We start from the raw sequence: 21,041 nt of genomic DNA on the forward strand, positions 1-21,041 counted from the left end.
TGCTTCCATGTAACATTATATAAAAACCATTGAATCAAATCAGCAAAGATGTCAAATAAAAATCAGTCCTCAATGCAGACACTGGGCACATGTAAAATCCCATAAGCCTCACTAAAGCTTTGCAACAGAAAGAGTTGTATGGTTAGTGTTGTCTTGTGTTCATCGTATGCCAAATCAATCTCTGACATAATGTTGCTTCTCCCCTCCCCCCACCACAACCAGTTTTATTCTCATTCATTGTTTTCAATAACAACTTGAATGAATTCCAAAAGTGAATTTGCGTCTCCTTCATTGGATTTCTTTATCTAAACCTCCACGGGCAGGCAGCTTGTTTACTCAAAACCAGGAAGCAAATGAGTAAAGAAGTGGTCTGATCGCAGGGTGTTCATGTCTCACTGCACACACATACACAGAGCTTTTAATTTCAGCTCTGCTAAGTAGGAAATTAATGGCCTGCTATTATCTTATTTAGCAGAATAGGATGCAGCCAAACTTAGCAGAGATGTTTTTATTTGCTTTCAATTTAATGTGGCACTATTTTACATTGGATTGCTTGGCTTAGCAGTACCTGTGAATTTCATTTTGTGTTTCTGGGCCACATAATAAGTGTTGGGTTTGAGACAAACCAATGAAGAAGGAGAAAAGACAAGGGTAGTCTTCAGGCTTATATTTCAAAGTAACACTATTTATTATGTTAAAAATCACACAACACCAGGTTATAGTCCAACAGGTTTAATTGGAAGCACACTAGCTTTCGGAGCGACGCTCCTTCATCAGGTGGTAGTGGAGGGCTCAATCCTAACACACAGCCCTCCACTACCACCTGATGAAGGAGCGTCGCTCCAAAAGCTTGTGTGCTTCCAATTAAACCTGTTGGCCTATAACCTGGTGTTGTCCGAGTTTTAACTTTGTACAGCCCAGTCCAACACCAGCATCTCCAAATCATGACTATTTATTATGCCTGCATTCTAAATACCATTGCATATGGTAATCTTGCAAACTCTGACTTTTAGTTACACTAGGTAGTCACAAATCTATCTTCATGAAGTGTTTGTATTCATGTGCTCTCTGGGTCTCTTTCAGAGAGTCATACATTCCGATGTGCTTCTTACATGTACTTTCCAGATTGTCCGAACTATGCCCCCACTGCATATTAATGCCAGTGATGTGGAGTTTTTTGACAAAATTGCAAGGTTACTCGAGGAACATATTAGCTTAGGCAACATTATACACTCAACCTTAAAGATCACACTTAAAATCCTATTGTTTACATTGCATTGCTATGAAGAAGCATAATGCTAAACGTGTTAATTGTGAAATATCTTACACCCCCATTTAAGTACAATTCCTTATTTAATCTATTTCAACAATTTATAATCAGACAATGTACAACATTGTGCTATGTTCACATAAACAACTGAGAAAATAAGATTTCTAAGTAATTCTTTATTCAGGTGATGTGGGCAGTGGCATGGCCAGGAATTATTGGTCCTCATTAATTGTCCAAATTGAAGTAGTGGTCACCTGCCCTCTTAAATTGCTAAATTGTTTTGATATGGACAGACTTCCACAGTGCTGTTGGGGAGGCAGTTACAAGAACTTGACATAGTGACAGTGACGTAATGGCAATATATTTCCAAGTCAGGAAAATGCATGGCTTCAAGAGGAATTTGCAGGTGGTGGTGCTCTCAGCTTCTGCTGTCCTCGTCCTTCGAAGTTTATGTGAGAAAGTAAAGATTAGGATCATAATAAGTAAACCAATGGGGACCCTTGAGCCCACTTCACCACTAAATACAATGATCTTCTGTCTTAAAACCATTTTGCCACCCATTTCTCATATTTCTTGATTTTCTTAGTTACCAAAATATTATGCATTCCTAAATGTATCCACAACTCCACAGAGGCAAGGGAAATACAAAAATTCATAACACTTCAAGTGAGGATACTTTTCTTCTCGGAGAAAGTGAGGGCTGCAGATGCTGGAGATCAGAGCTGAAAATGTGTTGTTGGAAAAGCGCAGCAGGTCAGGCAGCATCCAAGGAGCAGGAGAATCGACGTTTCGGGCATTCCTGAAGAAGGGCTTATGCCCGAAACGTTGATTCTCCTGTTCCTTGGATGCTGCCTGACCTGCTGCGCTTTTCCAACAACACATTTTCAGCTCATACTTTCCTTCTCTCCATGCTAAGTTATGCATCCCTTATTATGGGCTGTGCTCCCATGATATAGATTCCCCAGACTATGGGAGCAACCCATGTCTATTCTATCAAGTTTCTATAGAATCATGCACATTTCATGCTTCCTGTCCTCACATTCCCTTGCAATATAGGCCAACATGCTTACTTAACATGCTAGCTGTCTGTATTCCTTAAAAAGTCCATCCAAGTCTCAGAACGTTAACATATGCAAGTTTCACACTTATCAAGAATATTTTATTTAATTCTTATGCCCAAAGTGAATAAACTCAATTCCCTCATTTATACACCATTTGTAATTTTGCTGTCCACTCACTTCGCCTGTCTGACTCTTAGTAGCCTCTTATCCCTTATGTTTTATCATCAACACACTTTAATCTCGTGGTGGAATTTGGTCATGAAACCGGATCAGTAATCGAGAGTCCCAAACCATGTTTTGGGGCATGGCTTCCAATCTAACATGGCAGATGACAAAATTTGAATTCAGTAGAAGCCTGGAATTTAAAAGCTAGTGCAATGGTGCCCATGTAATCACAACTGATTGTTGCAAAAACTTACCTAGTTCACTAAAGTTATTCAGGAAAGGGAAAGTTGCCGTCCTTACCTGGTCTGGCCTACAAAAGACTCGAGACCCACAGGAATGTGGTCTGACCTTTCACTGACACCTGGGGCAACTAGGGATGGGCAATAAATGCTGTTGTGGCCAACAGTGCCTACATCCAATGAACATATTTTTAAATAGTTTCTAAGTTTCTCTAACACATTTTTTCTGGTAATATTAATCACTTGAAGCTTGTCACTTGTATTATTTGCTTGGTAGTGCTTCATTTCTGGTGTGTAATTTGTGTCTTCTACTAAGAAAAGGAAGCATGCAATTTTAAATAAAGATTGAAAGCTCACAAGAAAGATAAGTCAAGAAATGCATGGGCCACAATCGTTGGGATTTTGGGCTGCAATTTGAAGGACTCGGCCTGTTCACATTGTGGTGAATGACTCTGACACAGGTCTGTAACCAGCATTGCACTCCACTTCTCAACATTATGGGCAAACTCTATGCAGAGACTGGTTGCCTCTCTAAAAAGGAAGCTCTTCAAAGAGATTGCTGGAATAGAGATTCTGGCAAATTGAACACTAGATAGACATGTGGCACTGGAAGCTTTAATGGTTCAGGTAGGCAGGTGTATAAAAACCCTGGTTTTGTGGGAAGGCCAGGAAACTCCAAAAGGCCAGCTCAGCAGAAAATGAATGTGAATGGTCAAGGAGGTCAACTCTTGTGGTCTGGGTCCAAACACTGATCAATTATAATCTTGCACATTTTGGAATAATTTCAGATCATGCATTCCTTTCAGTTAATTCACCTCAACTTCATGTTGAAGTAGACAAATCTTAGTCTGATAGGCCGACTTATCACTCCTCACTAGGAAGGGAGCCCTCCAGTCTATTACCATCCTCCATATAACCTCTTTACCAAGTTTCAGACAAGTTATAACATGCTAGATATTACTAACATCTGGAAATAATGCCACAGTTCACCAAAAGACAGTCTGACAGATGTCTTTGGTTGAACCAGAGTCAGAGGAGGACATCAATAGCATGGAATACAGTACAGTGTGGAATGTACATATGCACTGACATTCTGGGTCCATTGGCAGGCCTGCCCTCCAGTCTCCCGTCATTACCAAGGACAATGGAGCATTCCAGCACCTTATAGAGGGTATCGCACAAAATTTATAACCTCCACCTCCCTATCCTGCTACAGGCCCAGAGGCCTGTTTCCCCACCTACTGCAGAGTCTGCATGTGCATTAAATTACTTGTTTCTCTATGAGCACCATGAGTATGTGGCAATACTTGCTGGCAAAAGTATCATTGTTCCTCCAAAAATCACTGGAGTGCTTCAAAACACAATCCAATGGCATATTTTTTTCAAAGAAAGGAGTTTGCTGCAATTGTGACAGCTAGCCTTTAAACAAGGCACCATTTGCTTTCCTCATGTATCATTTTTTTCCCCAAAAAATTACACATTGCAGGTATTACAAAGATTGGTGTTAGCTAAATTTGAAATCCTGACATCACATTGGTCATGAGTCTCTAATATACAGACAGGGCAACGCAACATGTACAGGAGCAAGTGAATGATGCAGCTGTGTGCTGTATATCCTTGGGGGGAATCAAAAGTGGTTCACAATGTGAGTCACGTCTCACTTTTACCAGCAGCTCTGTGTTTACTATATGGGTTTAAATTGAGTTTCAGTGGAAGCAAATCTTAAAGTAATCATATCCAAAACAAGTACATACATGAATCTACATGATTAAATGTGGAAGTTATCGTTCATCACTTTAATGTAGAAACAATATTTCAACTTCATTAGTAACAGGCAGGCGTAAGAGTTCCCTATCTACTCACATTAAAAAAAACATTAAAATAGCAGCACATTGCTCAAAGGCTGTTCTAATTGAAACAAAATGCCCCATTTGTGCACCATCTACATGCATCTTGTCCTGACTCTTCAGCTATTTTTCTCAAACGGCCAAAACCTAAATGTTATTAAACAGATCAGTTGCTCATGTGATAATGGGTATGGTTGGTTGGGGTAGCATTTATTGCTCATCCCGAATTACAGAGTGTAAAAGTTAAACCCATTGCTGTGGGTCTGGAGACACTTGTAGGCCAGACCAGCTAAGGATGGCAGGTTTCCTTCCCTGAAGGATATTAGTGAACCAGATGTTCTTTTCTCCCCCTGACAATTGACAGCGGTTCTGCACTCACCATTAGATTTGCTTTTCATTCAAAATTTTTTCAAAATTTAATTCAAACTCAGCCCTGAGGTTCTGATTTACTAGGCAAAAGTGAGGACTACAGATGCTGGAAACCAGAGTCTTAGATTAGAGTGGTGCTGGAAAAGCACAGCAGGTCAGGCAGCATCGAGGAGCAGGGAAAAAAAAAAATCGATGTTTTGGGCAAAAGCCCACCCCAGATTGGGCGGTGTTCTGGTTTACTAAGCTGGTGACCATAGCATCGCTCCCCATGCTTTAAATGTGCTTAAAACAAAAGCAATGCATGTGGTATTTTTCATGAATACCATCTAGTTTTATTTACTAAGATTTTTGTTTTCATTATTGTTAAAATCTATGTCCTCACGATAGAGAAGCCATTTCAAATGATTACCATATGGCATCATGTGAAAGCAGTTTCATCTCCAAAACAATGCATCATGGGAAATATAACGGAATACACGCTGAGTGTCAGCTCTGCATGTGGGTTGGAATCCCACTGCTGCCACCATTTTGGATCCCCTCTGTTTTGGTGAGTAACACAGATGAAATATCTTGAATTTGTTTTACTTGAAAAACTCATGCAGATTTAATTAACAGCTTAAACTATAATCGGATTTCCAGATAGCTCATTCTGCTAGAGTGTACTTGGCAACAGATTTCATCCTGGTCCTCAGCTCATTAGCATATCCTAAAACAATAACACAGCAATAGATAGTAAACTTTTTAACACTGAAAAATTGAAACCAGCTTGTTTGCTATGATCTGCCAGTACTGCTCGCAAAACAAAAAACTTTTCACTGTACTTAGGTACTTGCGACAACAATAGATCAAGTATTAGAGGTGTTATCAGATATAACTGCTGAAGATTACAAAAATACAGCACACATCATGAAGACAGTTGTGCCTTTTGGATTGTTACCTAAACTTTTAGATTAGATTAGATTCCCTACAGTGTGGAAACAGGCCTTTTGGCCCAACAGTCCAAACCATCCCTCTGAAGAGTAACCCACCAAGACCCATTTCCCTCTTACTAATGCACCTAACACTATGGGCAATTTAGCATGGCCAATTCACCTGACCTGCACATCTTTGAACTGTGGGAGGAAACCAGAACAAACCCACACAGACACGGGTAGAATGTGCAAACTCCATACAATCACCCAAGGCTGGAATCAAACCTGGGACCCTGGTGCTGTGAGGCAGCAGTGCTAACCACTGAGCCTCCGTGCCACCCAAAAGGCAACGCATGAACAACAGTGACGACTTCTATTTATACCTTTAAAGTATTCAAATGCTTCATAGGAATATTATAAATCTACATTTGACACCAAGTTACAGAACACAATCACAGGCCAGATACTGAAAAGCCTGGACAAAGATATTTGTTTTAAGGAGTGTTTTAAAGAAGTAAATTGTGGTCGACGGGTGAAGAGATATAGAGATGGAAGTGCAGAGCTCATGGCATCGACAACACCATATGGTGCAACAATTAAAATTGGGAATGTTCAAGAAGCCAGAATCTGATGAGTGCAGGTAACTTTGAGGGTTGTGGGTCTGTGAGTCTGGAGAAGGTTTTAAGTGCTATATAAAGACAAGAGAATGTGGAGAGATTTGAAACTGAGAATTCTTATTTTAAAAATGGAGGCATTACTTGACCAGGAGTCAATGTAGGTTAGCACGACAAATAGCAATGGATGAATGGGAAAAACAAACACCAAAAGTGCTGGAGAAACTCAGCAGGTCTAGCAACATCTGTGGAGATAAAAGGAGTGTTAACGCTTTGAATCCAGTGACCCTTCTTCAGAACTGTCTTTGAGATCACTGACCTGAAACATTATCTCTATTTTTCTCTTCATAGATAATGCCAGACCTGAGTTTCTCCAGCACCTTTTTGTACCAGATCTTGTGTGTTTGTTTGTGTCAGATCTTCAGCATGCAAATTTCTTTGTTTTGTTTTATGTGCAAATGAAGAGATGGGTTGAGATTTGTTGAATGACAGAGGCATGGGACGGGTCTCCTACTTCTAATATGTTAACTCAGGATGGAACTTGCAACAATGTTAATTCAGAAACAAATTACTTAGTTTAAGCAGTGCAATGAGGATCACAAACCCATGGGTCTGATATCACAGCTTAAATCCTGGAAGGTCTTCAATGAGGATCTTAACAAAGATTACTCATTAGAGCTAACGATGGCTATGTTCATGCCATCATTGTTGCACTGTAGGAAGGGAGGCAGAAGGGATGGAAATCTGGTACTGGTCAGTACCTGTTGCCTTTCAGCTCCACCAGCTCAGAATAAGGCAAAGGAGCTTCCAACTCAAGGAGGAATTTCTGCACTGTAGTGAATCCTCAGAATTTACTACTACTGATGGCTGTGAAAGCTGTGTTCTTCTGAGTTCAAAATAGAAGATAATCAATCCCTAAAGACTAAATGACATCAAGGGATATGGGCATGAAAAATGGCATTGAGATAGATGATGAGTCATGAGTTAGAATGGTGGAGCAGGATTGAGTGGCTGAATGGCCTATTCTTATGTTTCTAATAGTAGAGGGTGGAGTGGCTGTGGGAAAAAGGAAAACCTCATTCCTTCCAAAAGCCTAAAAGTTACAGGCCATATCCCAGGACTGGTCTGGTAGGCTTGTTTGATGCTGCTGGCTACCAGCCTCCCACCCAACAGACCAGCAGATCCCAGGGTCCTCCCATCTTCCTCTCCCCACAACTTCAGGCATAACCCATGATGATGCAGACAAACTCTTTTGAACTGATGGAGACTCTGTCCAAAGGAGGCTGTGGGAATATTTTGATCTATTTCACAACCCTTCCACATCTGCAAGTAGGAGAAAGTGAGGACTGCAGATGCTGGAGATCAGAGCTGAAATATGTGTTGCTGGTTTCCAGCAACACATTTTTCACATCAGCAAGTACCAAGGTATTTAAAGTTAAATTACTAAAAGACTTCATGATAAGCATTATTGTAGCTGGCTGTGATCTTTTTATGCTGTTTCAAAGCACGTTTTTATTTCCATCTGAAATTACAGTCCTTGGACATTCATCATAACAACATATCTTGTGAAGATGTGCACATTGACAAGCTTTTATTACAGGTATGATACCCAAGAAGCCTTTGAAAATAATAAAATGCCCCCAAGGAACAGTATTTCTTCTCAATGTAACCAAAAGAGCTCAAACAAAATTTCCAAAACACTGAAATAACATTAAAGCTACGTAACTAATTGATGCACTTGGAATGTGTATAGCATATCAAATTCTGGTAATAGATACGAATGAACAGAAAAAAAAGGTATCTGAAAAATTTGTGGATTGTTGCTGTAAAGCTTGAAAGTAGCACAATCAAACAAAAAGCATATCCTTCTTTTTGAAATCTCATTTGATAAGTTGAAAATCAGTCATATTGCTATGACAGTTTGGAATGCAGTAAAGTACTCAATTCCATTACTATACAATCTAAACAAACAGAACATATACATTATAATGTTTCGTATTCCATTTTCTCTCCTACACTAAAGGCTTAAAGTGTCTGGGCCATTATGGTTGCAGTTGTCATCATCTATACTTGTGTCATTACATATTTCCTTTTCTATTTCTTTTTCCAAACTTTGTTTGATTCAGTCCGTGCAACAATTAAAATGATACTGATCCATATAAAAAAGGACATGAACAGTATGTCAACACCATCGAAAAACACTAATAATCAAACATGGAAAGGGATTGAACTTAAAAATTTGCCAGACCATCTAATGCTGTTTTATTTGTGTAAAAAAAAAACGATTGTCCAAAAAGCAAATATCTTTAGTTCTGCATAATCTGAAGATGTGGAAAAGGTCAAGGTTATGTGGTGCCCTATAGCCAGTTTGAATTGTGATCTATAATTCAAGTTTTCCATGATGGATGTACCTTCAGAATTTCTAAATGATTTATGTCACAAAGAAAATTTTCAACAACATGACAATGCAGATACTGGGAAAAATCCCAATCCCCATTCCCAGTTGGCAGAACGAGAACAAGGGATCCGAAGCTGAAAGTAAAGGTTGATCTTTTAGGACATTCAAATGATTGTCACTGTTTGGAATTCTCCAATCCAAAGACATGTGGGAGAGGTCCATACATTTTTGGTAGCCAAGGAATCAAGGGATAGGAGATTAGTATACAACAGGTGTATCTTAGGCAGAAGATCAGTTGTGGTATTATTAAATGATGGAGCATGCTAACCTGGATGAGTGGCCTACTCCAGCTCCAATTTCTTTTGCTTTTTGAAAAACAAGATATTCTGCTGTCTTGAAAATACACAAACTGTCTTTGTATTTCTTTATCTGCATTGCTAAAGAAACTAAGGGGATTTAATTAAGATTTAAGAAACATTTAGACAGATACCTGGAGGAGATATATATGCAAGAATAATGGACCAAACACAGGCAAATGGGCTAGTTTAATTGCAAAAACTGGATGGCATGGGCAACTGGGCTGAAGGGCCTGTTTCCATGCTGTAGACTTCTATGATTCAATAACTTATTGCACAACACGAAGGGGGGAGAAGAGGAAGGAAAGAAAAATATGTAGGAATTGGAAGCTAGTAAAACCAAATATTAAGCAAGACATGCAGTATGAAATTCACAAAAGGACTTGGTTTATAAGAAATGAAACTATTGGGTATCCTTCCGCATTAAAACTCAATTGGGTGACAAAGAAATACAGTATTATTTACAATACAAATTGGATCGTGATCTTCTGTGACTACAGAGGTATCGAGGAGGTGACTAATTCTCTTAACAAAAACCCATCTCCTGTGGATTATATCCCAAACTGCAGATATGTTTGTGTTTTGCTCTTCCAGGAATATACAAAAGAAGTGGCTCAAAAATCAAATGCAAGCCCCGTTCGATAGCTCAGGTTTGGTGTGGATGACGGCACTGTGAAGGTCTCACAGTTGTTATCCACCCACTCCCCCAAGCTGCAGGAAGCCAGGCAAGACAGTGAAGTGACCAGTGAAGGGAAACGGGGAGAAAGCCTGTAAACTTACTGAACAGCCAGGAATCTCCAAATCAACTGCTTCACTATCAGTTACCACAGCAATGATAATCAACCTTGCAGGGCACACAGTGTGGCTGTGGCTGATCACATGATCATATTTCTACAAGTTTCTGAAGCCATCTGCATCACATAGACAAGCCATCTAAAGCTGACACAAAAGGATTTGGAGATGAGCCGTCTGCTTCAACTCAGCTGTGGTCGAAGGAAAACTTTGGGCCCATTATTCTAAAATGGACACGAACGCTTTTAGAGTTACCTCATCACCTCACGACGGAAACTCTAAACAGGAAATAAAAGTAAAATGGAACATACTTCAAGGCGACATTTTACAACATAGCACTCTCAACAAATGGAAAGCAAGAGAGGAACATGCAGCTTGGGTCGAGGTTAATGCAAATATGATGGAACTGAAGCTAATAGTTTGTTCTCATTATGTACAAGAGAGAACGCTGAGCAAAGAGACTGACTGCAGCAAGAACTACTTGATGTATCGTCTAACATTCTGCTAGGTGGCATACTAACGACTACTATTTATATATTTGCCAGAACATTAAGATGGAGAAAGTGAGGACTGCAGATGCTGGAGATCAGAGCTGAAAAATGTGTTGCTGGAAAAGCGCAGCAGGTCAGGCAGCATCCAAGGAGCAGGAGAATCGATGTTTCGGGCATAAGCCTTTCTTCAGGAATGAAGAAGGGCTTATGCCCGAAACGTCGATTCTCGTCCTTAAACATGGAATGCCAGGGGCATGTGTGAAATTCTGAAATAGCGAACAAGTCTACCACCAAAGTTAATGCTTCATTAAAAACAAAAAGAGACCGTAAAACATTGTGATGGAGGACGCTTTAGACACCACAGAACACCTGCCTGTCATGACAGAGTTGGATATTGAGCCTACAGTGGAGTGGTTTAGTGAAAGTATGGCCTCATCTGCCTTGGGCAAAGCTCCAGGTCTTCATCCTATATCTGCGTGGACTCATCAAGCACAGGAAACAAGCACTCATGCAGCATCAACATCAATTTCTCTCTCTGCTAGAGGCAAGTCCCCAGGGTAAAAATGTTGAAAAGGTTGTGAACTTATACAAAAACTGTGATTGCAACAACTATTGAGACATTGGTCTATTGAGCATTGTGGTAAGATATTTGCCAATGTTGCCCTTGTCACCACAAATTTTGACTGAATGCATTTTCAGACTCTTAAAATCTACAGTTGACATGACCTTCTCAGTCTGACAGCTACAAGAGAAATGCCATACACAAGGGACCATTATATTCTGCCTTCCCTCAACTCACCAAGGCATTCAACTGTATGAGCCACACACAGTCTAATTAAGTTAAAGGAACAAACTGGCTATCTGCCAAAGCTAACATGATATTCTATTTCCATGATAATATGATAATATCATCAATGGCAGCGCAATTCCAGAACCATTTGGAGATCCACAATTGGGTTAAACATGGCTGTGATCTGGCAGTGGCACACTTTGACACAATCTTTTTCTTGTTGACATCACATACCTTGTAGACATCTATAGAGAATGTCTACTTATATACCAGAACTGACAGAAAGCTATCCAACTTTCCTCCCTGGCGATCCAAGGCAAAAGTGAACCAAGTCTTCTTTAAAGAGTAACTCTACACTGATGCTGCTGCACTGACATTCCATACTTACAAACATGTTTTGTGGGAAATGGAGAGACTCCCTCATGCATACAGAGAGGTTGGTCTGATTGTATGCAAAAGGAAGACAATCAGTATGGTGCAGGATACTGCAATACTGCTCCAACAGTAATGCACTCCACTATTTCGTGATGCGACAACATAATGCTCCAACAGTAATGCACTCCACTATATAGTGATGCGACAACATATGCTAAGCAGTAGAAAAAGCTGAATAGATTCTACCTTTGTCGCCTCAGACATATCCTCAGCATGTCTTCATAGGACAAGGGTCACCAGCTTGGGACTGAGTTAATTCCATCAACATACATTCATTGCTAAGTCACCAATATATCAACCATTTTCCTCAAATGAATGATGATTATGTCCCAAAAGGTCTTCTGTAAGTGAACGACTCACTGGGTCATAACCCTCTGGCAGCCACACCTCCACTACCGATGCAAACCAGACATGAAGATTGTGGAGATTGATGCACACAACTAGCAGAGACAGCCTTGCTAGCATGTAAGTGCTGAGCCACACCAGCCAATACATAGTACAGTGTAATCACCATGGCGCAAGCTATCATCTTATCAGATGGAAGGCTGCCTCTGTTGGAAACAGTTTCAGAAAAAAAAAGCAAATATTTTTGGGTTTACGAATAATGTCTTCATTCTGATGATGCCACCCATTAGTACCATAATTTTCAATACAATCATGATTTAGCTGAAAAATTATTGTTCTCACATTACAGCAACAAGCAACAGCATCCTATTAAATAATGCCACAATGATTACAAAATAGAATGTTGCAGTAGCAAAACAATATATAAATCATTATTACGTTTACAGCCCTTTTTATAAAAGAAAATGAACAGTGGAATGCTTTACAAATCATCTTGTGACATTTTATTTTTCTTAGTACAAGAACATATCCAATTTTTTCACAAGTAATGATACCAGTTTAAAAAGTGAAATTCAGTTATATACTATTTATTTTCAAATTAGCATGAAATGCATTCATTAAAAGTCCAATGATATGCACAAGTTTAAAGTCTTAGACTAGTACTGTTTAATATTCACATCCATACTGTGTTGATGCTCTAATCAATTGTAGCAGTATGTGAATGAAATTTTTCTAAAGTAATAAATGCACTTTTACACCATTTAAGTGTTATTCTTGTCAGTTAAACTGTTTTTACCTTGACACTTTTGAGGATCAATCTGAATAGATTTAAAGCAACTAAGTCCCATGGCACCATGTTACTTGTGACATTCTCTGTTGTCTGCTCCACCACCAATAGCTCCTTGACCAGAAGAAAATCCCCAGAGACAGCCTCTGTCTGCCAGAAAGACTAAGCTTTAACACACTGGCCTCCTCCCTAGTCCTCCTCCATTGCATGATCGGATACTACCATCAAGATTTAGACACACCTCCATAGCAAACTCCAGCCTCCAGTCTGTGCTGCTATCTCACCAAATACAAACTTCTGTCCCTTCACCATGTAGGTCAGTGCAAATTACTTGCCAGCTTTGGACCAGTGAGACAGGCCTGATTAATCTATTGTAATTTGGCTGACCTTTGCAGCATCATGTGTTTAAAGATATCCACCTGCAAGAATCTCCCTGAAGTTAAAAAGAAAGAAACATTTGCTGTAAGCAGAGTGTGCAAGTTGTTCATTTTTCATGCATATTATTACATCAGATTTCAGCATTCTAAAACCCAATTGTTTGGCTCTTTCTCAGTTATGAACTGACTGCCAATTAAGTCACCTTGAATACACTTGCCCTTTTTATACGCATTTTGTAGCTTGCATGCTGATTAGCTAATCAAAGCCTGCAGGAAATCAAAATGAGTGTTAAAGTCTGCTACTGCAGCTTCTCAGTACCAGAGAGAACATTCAATTTGCAGCTATCAATAAACATCAATCATGAGCTGACAAAGTCTACAGCATACACAAAGCTTCTTTAAGGCACGTCAGGGGTAGAGAAATGTTCAGTTGCACTACAAATGTCAAAGATTATCCATTAAAAGGAGACTGGGAAGGCCACCTATAGGAAGCACAGGTTTAATAGGGGGAGTGTTCAAACTGGATGTTGACACATTGCAATAGTTGATTGGAGACGTTTGTCATTTGTGATAGAGGCACCAATCAACTGGGCTCTGGTGGTGCATTGGAAGTGTCCTTGCCCCTGAGTTCAGAGGCCAGGGTTCAAGTCTTACCTGCTCATAACATCACTGAATGAATTAGTTAGGAAGTATCTGGATTCAGATGGCTGAATCTTACATTTTTTTTGGTTAAATAAGAGTTGCTTTACTGGAAGTTTTTTTTTGCCGAGAGACCTAGAAAGTCTCCTTGCTGTATTTCAGTAAACTACCTATTCTATCCCTATGGCAACCATCAGGTCCAATTCCAGCCCCATCATGCAATGTGCCATTCCCAGAAGAACTTGCCACTGAGCAGATATCTGCCTAAAGACTCGCACACCTTGTGCCACGCCACCTTTAGAAGGATGAGCATTTGCAATCCAGTGTTGCTCTTCACTGCTAAAGGCATGACACAGCAGTCACAAACCCATGCCGCCGATTGCATACAGCTGGCATAGCTGACACTCGCTTGCACATACAATTGCATTCTCTCACCCTACTGGCAGTTTAACTACCACAACCCACATTTTCCCCTTTTGTAGCTACATCCCTGAAAAACTTGTGCAAGGCTGTCCTACCCTGTTCCTAAAGGCCCACATCAGACCCACAGCTTGTCATTGTCCAGAGAGACATCATGTACATGGAGGCAATTGTGCAAACCCAAACATGAGCTTTTATTTACTTAAAGCAAAAGTAAGCACAACCAAAACCAACAGAGGCTGAAGTTTGCCCTCACAATACAAACCAAATTTCAGCAGCGTGAGCAATGATGATACTACAGTCCTCAGCTGTCTGCTGCACCCAGCTCTTTTCTATTAGAACTGGATATCAAAGAACTCTATTAGCACCCAACACAGCTCAGCTATTTCATGGATACAACAACTTCGTCCTTCTCAATGTCTTCATCCTCCTCCTCAGAATACTGCTCCTGTTCCCCTAATTCCTCAGCATCCAGCATATTATCTCATTGCCTACTCCAACTGTGCAGAACACAGAATGATGTGACACACTCTGCCAGGAATACACTAGACATCTCCCCAAGACTAGTCCGCAGAGCAGGACTGCAGCTTCAGCAACCCCATTGTCTGCTCCACCACTGGCCTGGTCAAGACCTGGATAGGTTTTAAATTCATCATGGGACTGGCTGGCCAGCTTTTATTGCCTGGTTCGACTCGCCTTTGACCACTATGCTCCACATTAGACAGGGGGACTCACAATCGCATCATTAGCAAGGGCACAGTGAGTAGTCATAGAATCATAGAATCCCTACAGTGTGGAAACATGTCCACGTTGAATCTCTGAAGAGCACCCCACTCAGACTCACCTCTGTACCCTATCCCTGCATTTCCCATGGCTAATCCAACTAACCGGCATACCACAGGCAACTTAGAGTGGCCAATCCAACTAACTTGTACATCTTTGAACTGTGGGAGGAAACTGGAGCACCCAGTAGAAAAACCCACACAGGCACAGGGAGAACGTGTAAACTCGACACAGTCAATCACCTGAGGGTGGACTTGAACCCAAGTCCCTGGCACTGTGAGGCAGCAGTGGTAACCACTGAGCCACCATGCCACCCCACCATGCCTTCCTTGAACACCCCTCCCCCACTGTGCCAACCTATTAGGCCTCCACCCTCACAAGTACGATGGATACGCAAGAATGTTCCAGCGTCATTGTGTACCTGGGAGAAGCCAGCTGCATTCTTGAATCCTCCAGTCCAGCCCACAACACTGACCTTGCCTGGGGGAATAAAATGAACCGGTATGATCTTACACTGGCTCACTGTCCTGAAGTGCTTGTGGGTACAAGTGCCTGACTGAGAGACCCCACACAGGTCACTTGTTGCTCCCTGGAAGCAGCGAGCCACAGAACAATTCTAAGTAACTGTTACCTTCCAAGCCACTGGAACAGTGCCTGTCCCCATCCACCATCCACCCCCACCCCACCATTTTCCTGCAACTTCAGGTCCTGCTCCAGCATTATTCCGTCATAGCGATCCAGGCCATACAGAGCCTGCATTGACACTGTGCCTTTTTCATCCAAAGGAAATGGAGCCAGAGCTGGAAGGCTCTGGGCTTCTTGAGCCCCCATGCTTCATTAGAGCTGGTGCTGTGGTGAGCTCTCACTGAGCTGGGTGCTCTGTGACCTTCACAGAGACCTCTTGCTGCTGTTGGGATTTCTGTCCGCTCTGATATGATCTGCTTTCCACAGTGACTGACATGCCAGCAGCATCTGGTGGCTGTGGATCATACTTTATGCTGCTATTTGACCAAGGAAGACACAGAGCTTGTTCAAAGTAAGCAATGAGCTGATTTCGACAGGTACCCACTCTGGTTCCCGTGTCAAGTTCTCCATGTTTAGTTTTTTTATCCGAGCTTGCTAAGGTAGTAGGCTGAATATCAATGAAGCAAATTCAGTTGCCAACAACGTATTTAACAAACAAACCACCCCCCCTTAGTTGGCAACATGCTGCTTCTGAGTGAGAAAGCCAACATGCAGCTTATGAAAAGCATTCAATATGGCATAACCATCTTTCTGGAGTGTAGTGTCAATCACATTTACACACAAGAGGTTCCTAGTATGAAACTAGACAGAAACATTGTTAAAGCTGAGGTATTAGTGAATGGGTGCACTGGTTCTTTTTAGACAGCTCTTAGAGTCATAGAGATGTACAGCACGAAAACAGACCCTTTGGTCCAACTAGCCCATACCGACCAGATAGCCCAACCTAATCTAGTCTCATTTGCCAGCACTTGGCCCATATCCTTCTAAATGTTTCCTATTCACCTACCCATCCAAATGCCTTTTAAATGTTGTAATTGTCCCAGCTTCCACACTTCCTCTGGCAGCTCATTCCATACATGCACCAACCTCTGTGTGAAAAATATTCCCCTTAGGTGCTTTTTATATCTTTCCCCTCTTACCCTAAACCTATGTCCTCTAGTTCTGGACTCCTCCACTCCAGGGAAAAGATTTTGTCTATTTATCCCATCAATGCCCCTCATGATTTTATAAACCTCTATGAAGTCACCCCTCAGCCTCCGACACTCCAGGGAAAACAGCCCCAGCCAATTCAGCCTCTCGCGATATCTCAAATCCTCCAATTGTGGCAATATCCTTGTAAATCTTTTCTGAACCCTTTCAAGTGTCACAACATTCTTCCAATAGGAAGGAGATCAGAATTGCATGCAATATTCCAAAAGTGGCCTAACCAACATCCTGTACAGCTGGAATATGACCTCCCAAATCCTATACTCCATGCTCTGGCCAATAAAGGAAAGCATACCAAGAGCCTTCTTCACTATCCCATCTACTTGCGACTCCACTTTCAAGGAGCTATGAACCTGTACTCCAAGGTCTCTTTGTTCAGCAACACTCTCTAGGACCTTACCATTAAGTGTATAAGTCCTGCTAAGATTTGCCTTCCCAAATTACAGCACTTCGCACTTATCTAAATTAATCTCCATCTGCCACTCCTCAGCCCATTGGCTCATCTGATCAAGATCCCATTGTAATCTGAGGTAACATTCTTCGCTGTCCACTATACCTCCAATTTTGTTGTCATCTGCAAACTTACTAAGTATTCCTCCTATGTTCATATCCAAATTATTTGTATACATGATGAAAAGTAGTGGACCCAGCACCGATCCTTGTGGCACTCCATTGGTCACAGGCCTCCAGTCTGTAAAACAACCTTCCACCACCACCCTCTGTCTTCTATCTTTGAGTCAGTTCTGTATCCAAATGGCTAGTACTTGTGGCACAGTAGCCATATCCCTGTCTCTGGAAGAGAAGATTTGGGTTCAAGTCCAACCTACCCAAGACCTGTGATATAACCTGGTTGAAAAAGTTGATTAAAAATACCTAAATAGTACAGTGAGAGTCTCCTGAGGTGGGCCTAGTCACAAACCTTGCCACAGCCCACATCACTCAGAGTCCAATAGGATTCTGTTCATTGATCCTCCTTTGGAGGTTGAGGGTGTTGTAATTCTTTGCAGTAACATCTGGATCAAAAACAGGTCAACAATACAAACAGAAGGAATAGAAAGCTGCATTGGAAAGTTGTGGGATGGTGGCGATAAGGGTTTACCTCCTGAGAAAGTGGCTGATCTGAATCCAAAGATGATGTGAGTCTTCCTTTGATAACAAGGCTGCATTTAAATATTGCATCAAGGAATCTTAGCAAAATGGTGGTCCATGACAATCGAGGGGAGTTTTAACAATGGAGTGAAATGATGCAGTAGGGTAATAACCTTCTATGTCCAAAGGGTAAATTCAAATTCAGGCAAAGACATGTTTGACATCTCAATTTCCATCAATATTTATAGGAAAAATGAACTGACTCTTGTTTCCAATCTAGAACAAAGGGCTACTGTCACTGAAATAGATAATCACATTCATATAATGCATTCTCATGTGTTGGCTTGTTGTGGATAGTGTTTGAGGACAGCAGATAAGGATGATTCATGAGGATTATTTGTTTGAATTTGCTAATACAGGAAAACGGTGCAATGCAACCATTTCCGGCACGAAATTAATGGTGAATTGTTCCCAAAATCTACAAACAAGCCTCCAAACTTGGCTTGAGCTCAGAAAAATGCAATTGCTGACTGCACACTTCATGATCACATTGGAACCATTTCCTTCTATGAGCAATTCATTGTCAGAGGATTTACAGTGGAAATAACATGCATGGGTAATGCTAAACCAGCAAACAAATCCTTCGCTCTCCTCAACCCCAAATTACCTCACAGTAAAATAATTTCCCGGCCGACAGACTTACAATGATCACATAATTTTAAAGGTCACCCTTTTTGCCCATGGAAACACAAATATTGCTTTCCTCTCCTGATTCAAGCTCCTATTCCCATTTTGCTTTTTCCTCCCATTTCAACTTGTCATATCTGATAAGGAACCTCACCTGACAGAAACACAGATCAGGTACATTCCGATTAATGCCTGAGAGTTTTTTCATACTTGGGATGTGAATGTCACTGGCAATGCCAACATTTATTGCTCATCTGTAAGTGCCCTTGAGAAGGTGCGGGTGAGTTACATTGTTGAACTACTGCAGTTCCATTGGACATCCCTCCATCAGAAGGTCAGAAATGGGCATGTTTGCCAATGATTGCACAATACGGTTTCAAAATATTAAATAAAAGCACCATTCTTGACTCCTCAGAAACTGAAGCAGTCTCTGTTCAAATGGAACAAGATCTGTACAATATCCAGGCTTTGACCAACAAGTGGCAAGTAGCATTCACTCCACACAAATGCAAGGCCAATAAGAGGTAATCTAACCACCATCCCTTGGTATTTAATGGTGTCACCATCACTGAATTGGCATCCTGGGAGTTATCATTGATCAGAAACTGAATTTGACTAAATTTTAACAAGCTTTTAATTTCAAAGACTGTAAGAGCAAGTCAGAGGCTAGGAATCCTGCAGTGAGCAACTCCTGACTCCCCAAAGACAGTCCACCATCTACAAGTCATAAGTCAGGAATGTGATGGAATATTCCCCATTTGACCCTGGACACGTGCAGTTCTGACAACACTCAGGAAGACTGATACCATCCAAGACAAAGCTGCACACTTGATTAGCATGACATCCACCGATGATCAGTAGCAGCAGTGTGTACTTATCTATAGGGTACATAGCAGAAATTCACCAAGGATTCTCAGACAATGCTTTTGAAACCCCTGACCACATCCATATAGAAGGACACGGGCAGCAGATAAATGGGAACACCATCAGCTGCAAGTTCTCCTCCAAGCCACTCACCATCCTGGTGTGGAAATATATCGCTGTTGCTTCAATGTTGCTGGAGTTCCCTATCTGAAGGAGTTGAGAGTCTACCTATAGCATACGGACCTCTGTGGTTCAAGAAGGCAGCTCACCACCACCTTCTCGTGGGTTATGTGGGATGGGCAAGTGAATGAATAAAAAAAGAGTAATGTAGTTACTCCGAATTGATCTATGAAACAGTGTTTCAAGATTTTAATCCAGTGACAATGAAGGGACAGGAAGATAGTGCCAAGCTAGGGTGTGGCTTGGAGAGAAACCAGCAGGTGATTGTATTGCCTCAATACATATGCTTCCCTTATCCTTGGAGGTGGTTGAAGTTGAAAGGTAAACTATCGAGATTGAGTCAGAATGTTCGGTTGTAAGAACCTTGCTGAATTGCTGCAGTGAAATTTCTAAACAATTAGAAAGTCATGGTCAGTGTGCAGCCAAGTTTCAGATATGCACTCCTGGGCAGGTTGCACTGCCCATCACATACACCAAGTTTGCAAGCTTATTTCCTACTTTATTCTTTCAAACTTGCACACTTTGTTGGAGTAGGCAGGATCTTTTCTACATTTCTCAACCATCCTGAAAATTCAATCTCATTAATGCTTGAAAAGTCCAGCATATCTTTGTGCTGCTAAAAATAAATAACTTCCATTCTGGGCTTCCTTATGGCCATCGGCAGAAAATCACAAAATGTAACTCTCAGATGGGTTAACTGCCTCCTGAAAACTACCTCTACATCCCTTGTACATATGAATAAGGCCACCTCCAGGATATGGAACTGGGTTAATCAGCCTTCCTTTCTCCTGCTGCCTTAAAAATGACGGAAGAATTTCCCAGCGAGTCTGTTGCACTGTCGCAATTCGTTAAATGGATAGCTCGCTGCCAAGTCCAATGGTACAGAGTTTTTAAAATATATATTCACATTATTGGTCATCCGGGGCCAGACATCCTTTGTGGACTCAGGGCATTTGTAAGAAGTGTTTTCAGGAGTAGATCAAGAAAATGAGAAAAGGTAAAGAGGTGGTGAACTGTTGAAAAACAGGATTAGCCATGTGGATTATTATGAAACAAATATTTTGGTCTGGTCTTCACAAAAATAGTTATTCCATCAAGACACATTCATTTTTGCCAATAATGGCAAAATGGGGTGATAGCTGATTGGCTACCTCTTGTACATATCATTTTCCTTTCTCGGTACAGATGCTGTCAGACTTGCAAAGTATTTTTATCTTTACCCGTGTTTGCACCAAACAAATTATTTAATGGTCTCAGAACTGTTAACAGTTTGCAGTAGTTTCACTGATTCCCTCAGTGGGTGCACAGTAGTCCCAGTTGTGTTGATGCCAGCCCCCAGTATGATCCTCTGAAGGTAAATATTGGGAGAGCTGGTTCCCATGATGGTGAATGAGTGGTTTG

The 21,041-nt window shown here is 41.1% G+C and overlaps 1 protein-coding gene across 3 annotated transcripts in view; it reads right to left on the reverse strand.

Annotated features, from left to right (window-relative positions):
• arhgap24 (Rho GTPase activating protein 24) overlaps positions 1-21,041 on the reverse strand; it is a 445,505-nt gene that overhangs the window by 152,793 nt on the left and 271,671 nt on the right. The window contains exon 1 of one of the 3 annotated variants that reach the window (XM_043696073.1): positions 13,112-13,201. The exons of 1 other annotated variant lie outside the window; for it this stretch is intronic. Coding sequence is in view for 1 of the 2 variants with exons in the window: in XM_043696039.1 (XP_043551974.1) it covers positions 12,880-12,931 (52 nt within the window). In the remaining variant the exon portion in view is untranslated. Of the gene's footprint in view, positions 1-12,879; positions 12,981-13,111; positions 13,202-21,041 lie in introns of those variants that run through there. One more of the 3 variants, XM_043696039.1, reaches the window with a different exon arrangement.

Source organism: Chiloscyllium plagiosum, chromosome 1 (genome assembly GCF_004010195.1).
Source record: "Chiloscyllium plagiosum isolate BGI_BamShark_2017 chromosome 1, ASM401019v2, whole genome shotgun sequence".
Lineage (NCBI taxonomy): Eukaryota > Metazoa > Chordata > Chondrichthyes > Orectolobiformes > Hemiscylliidae > Chiloscyllium > Chiloscyllium plagiosum.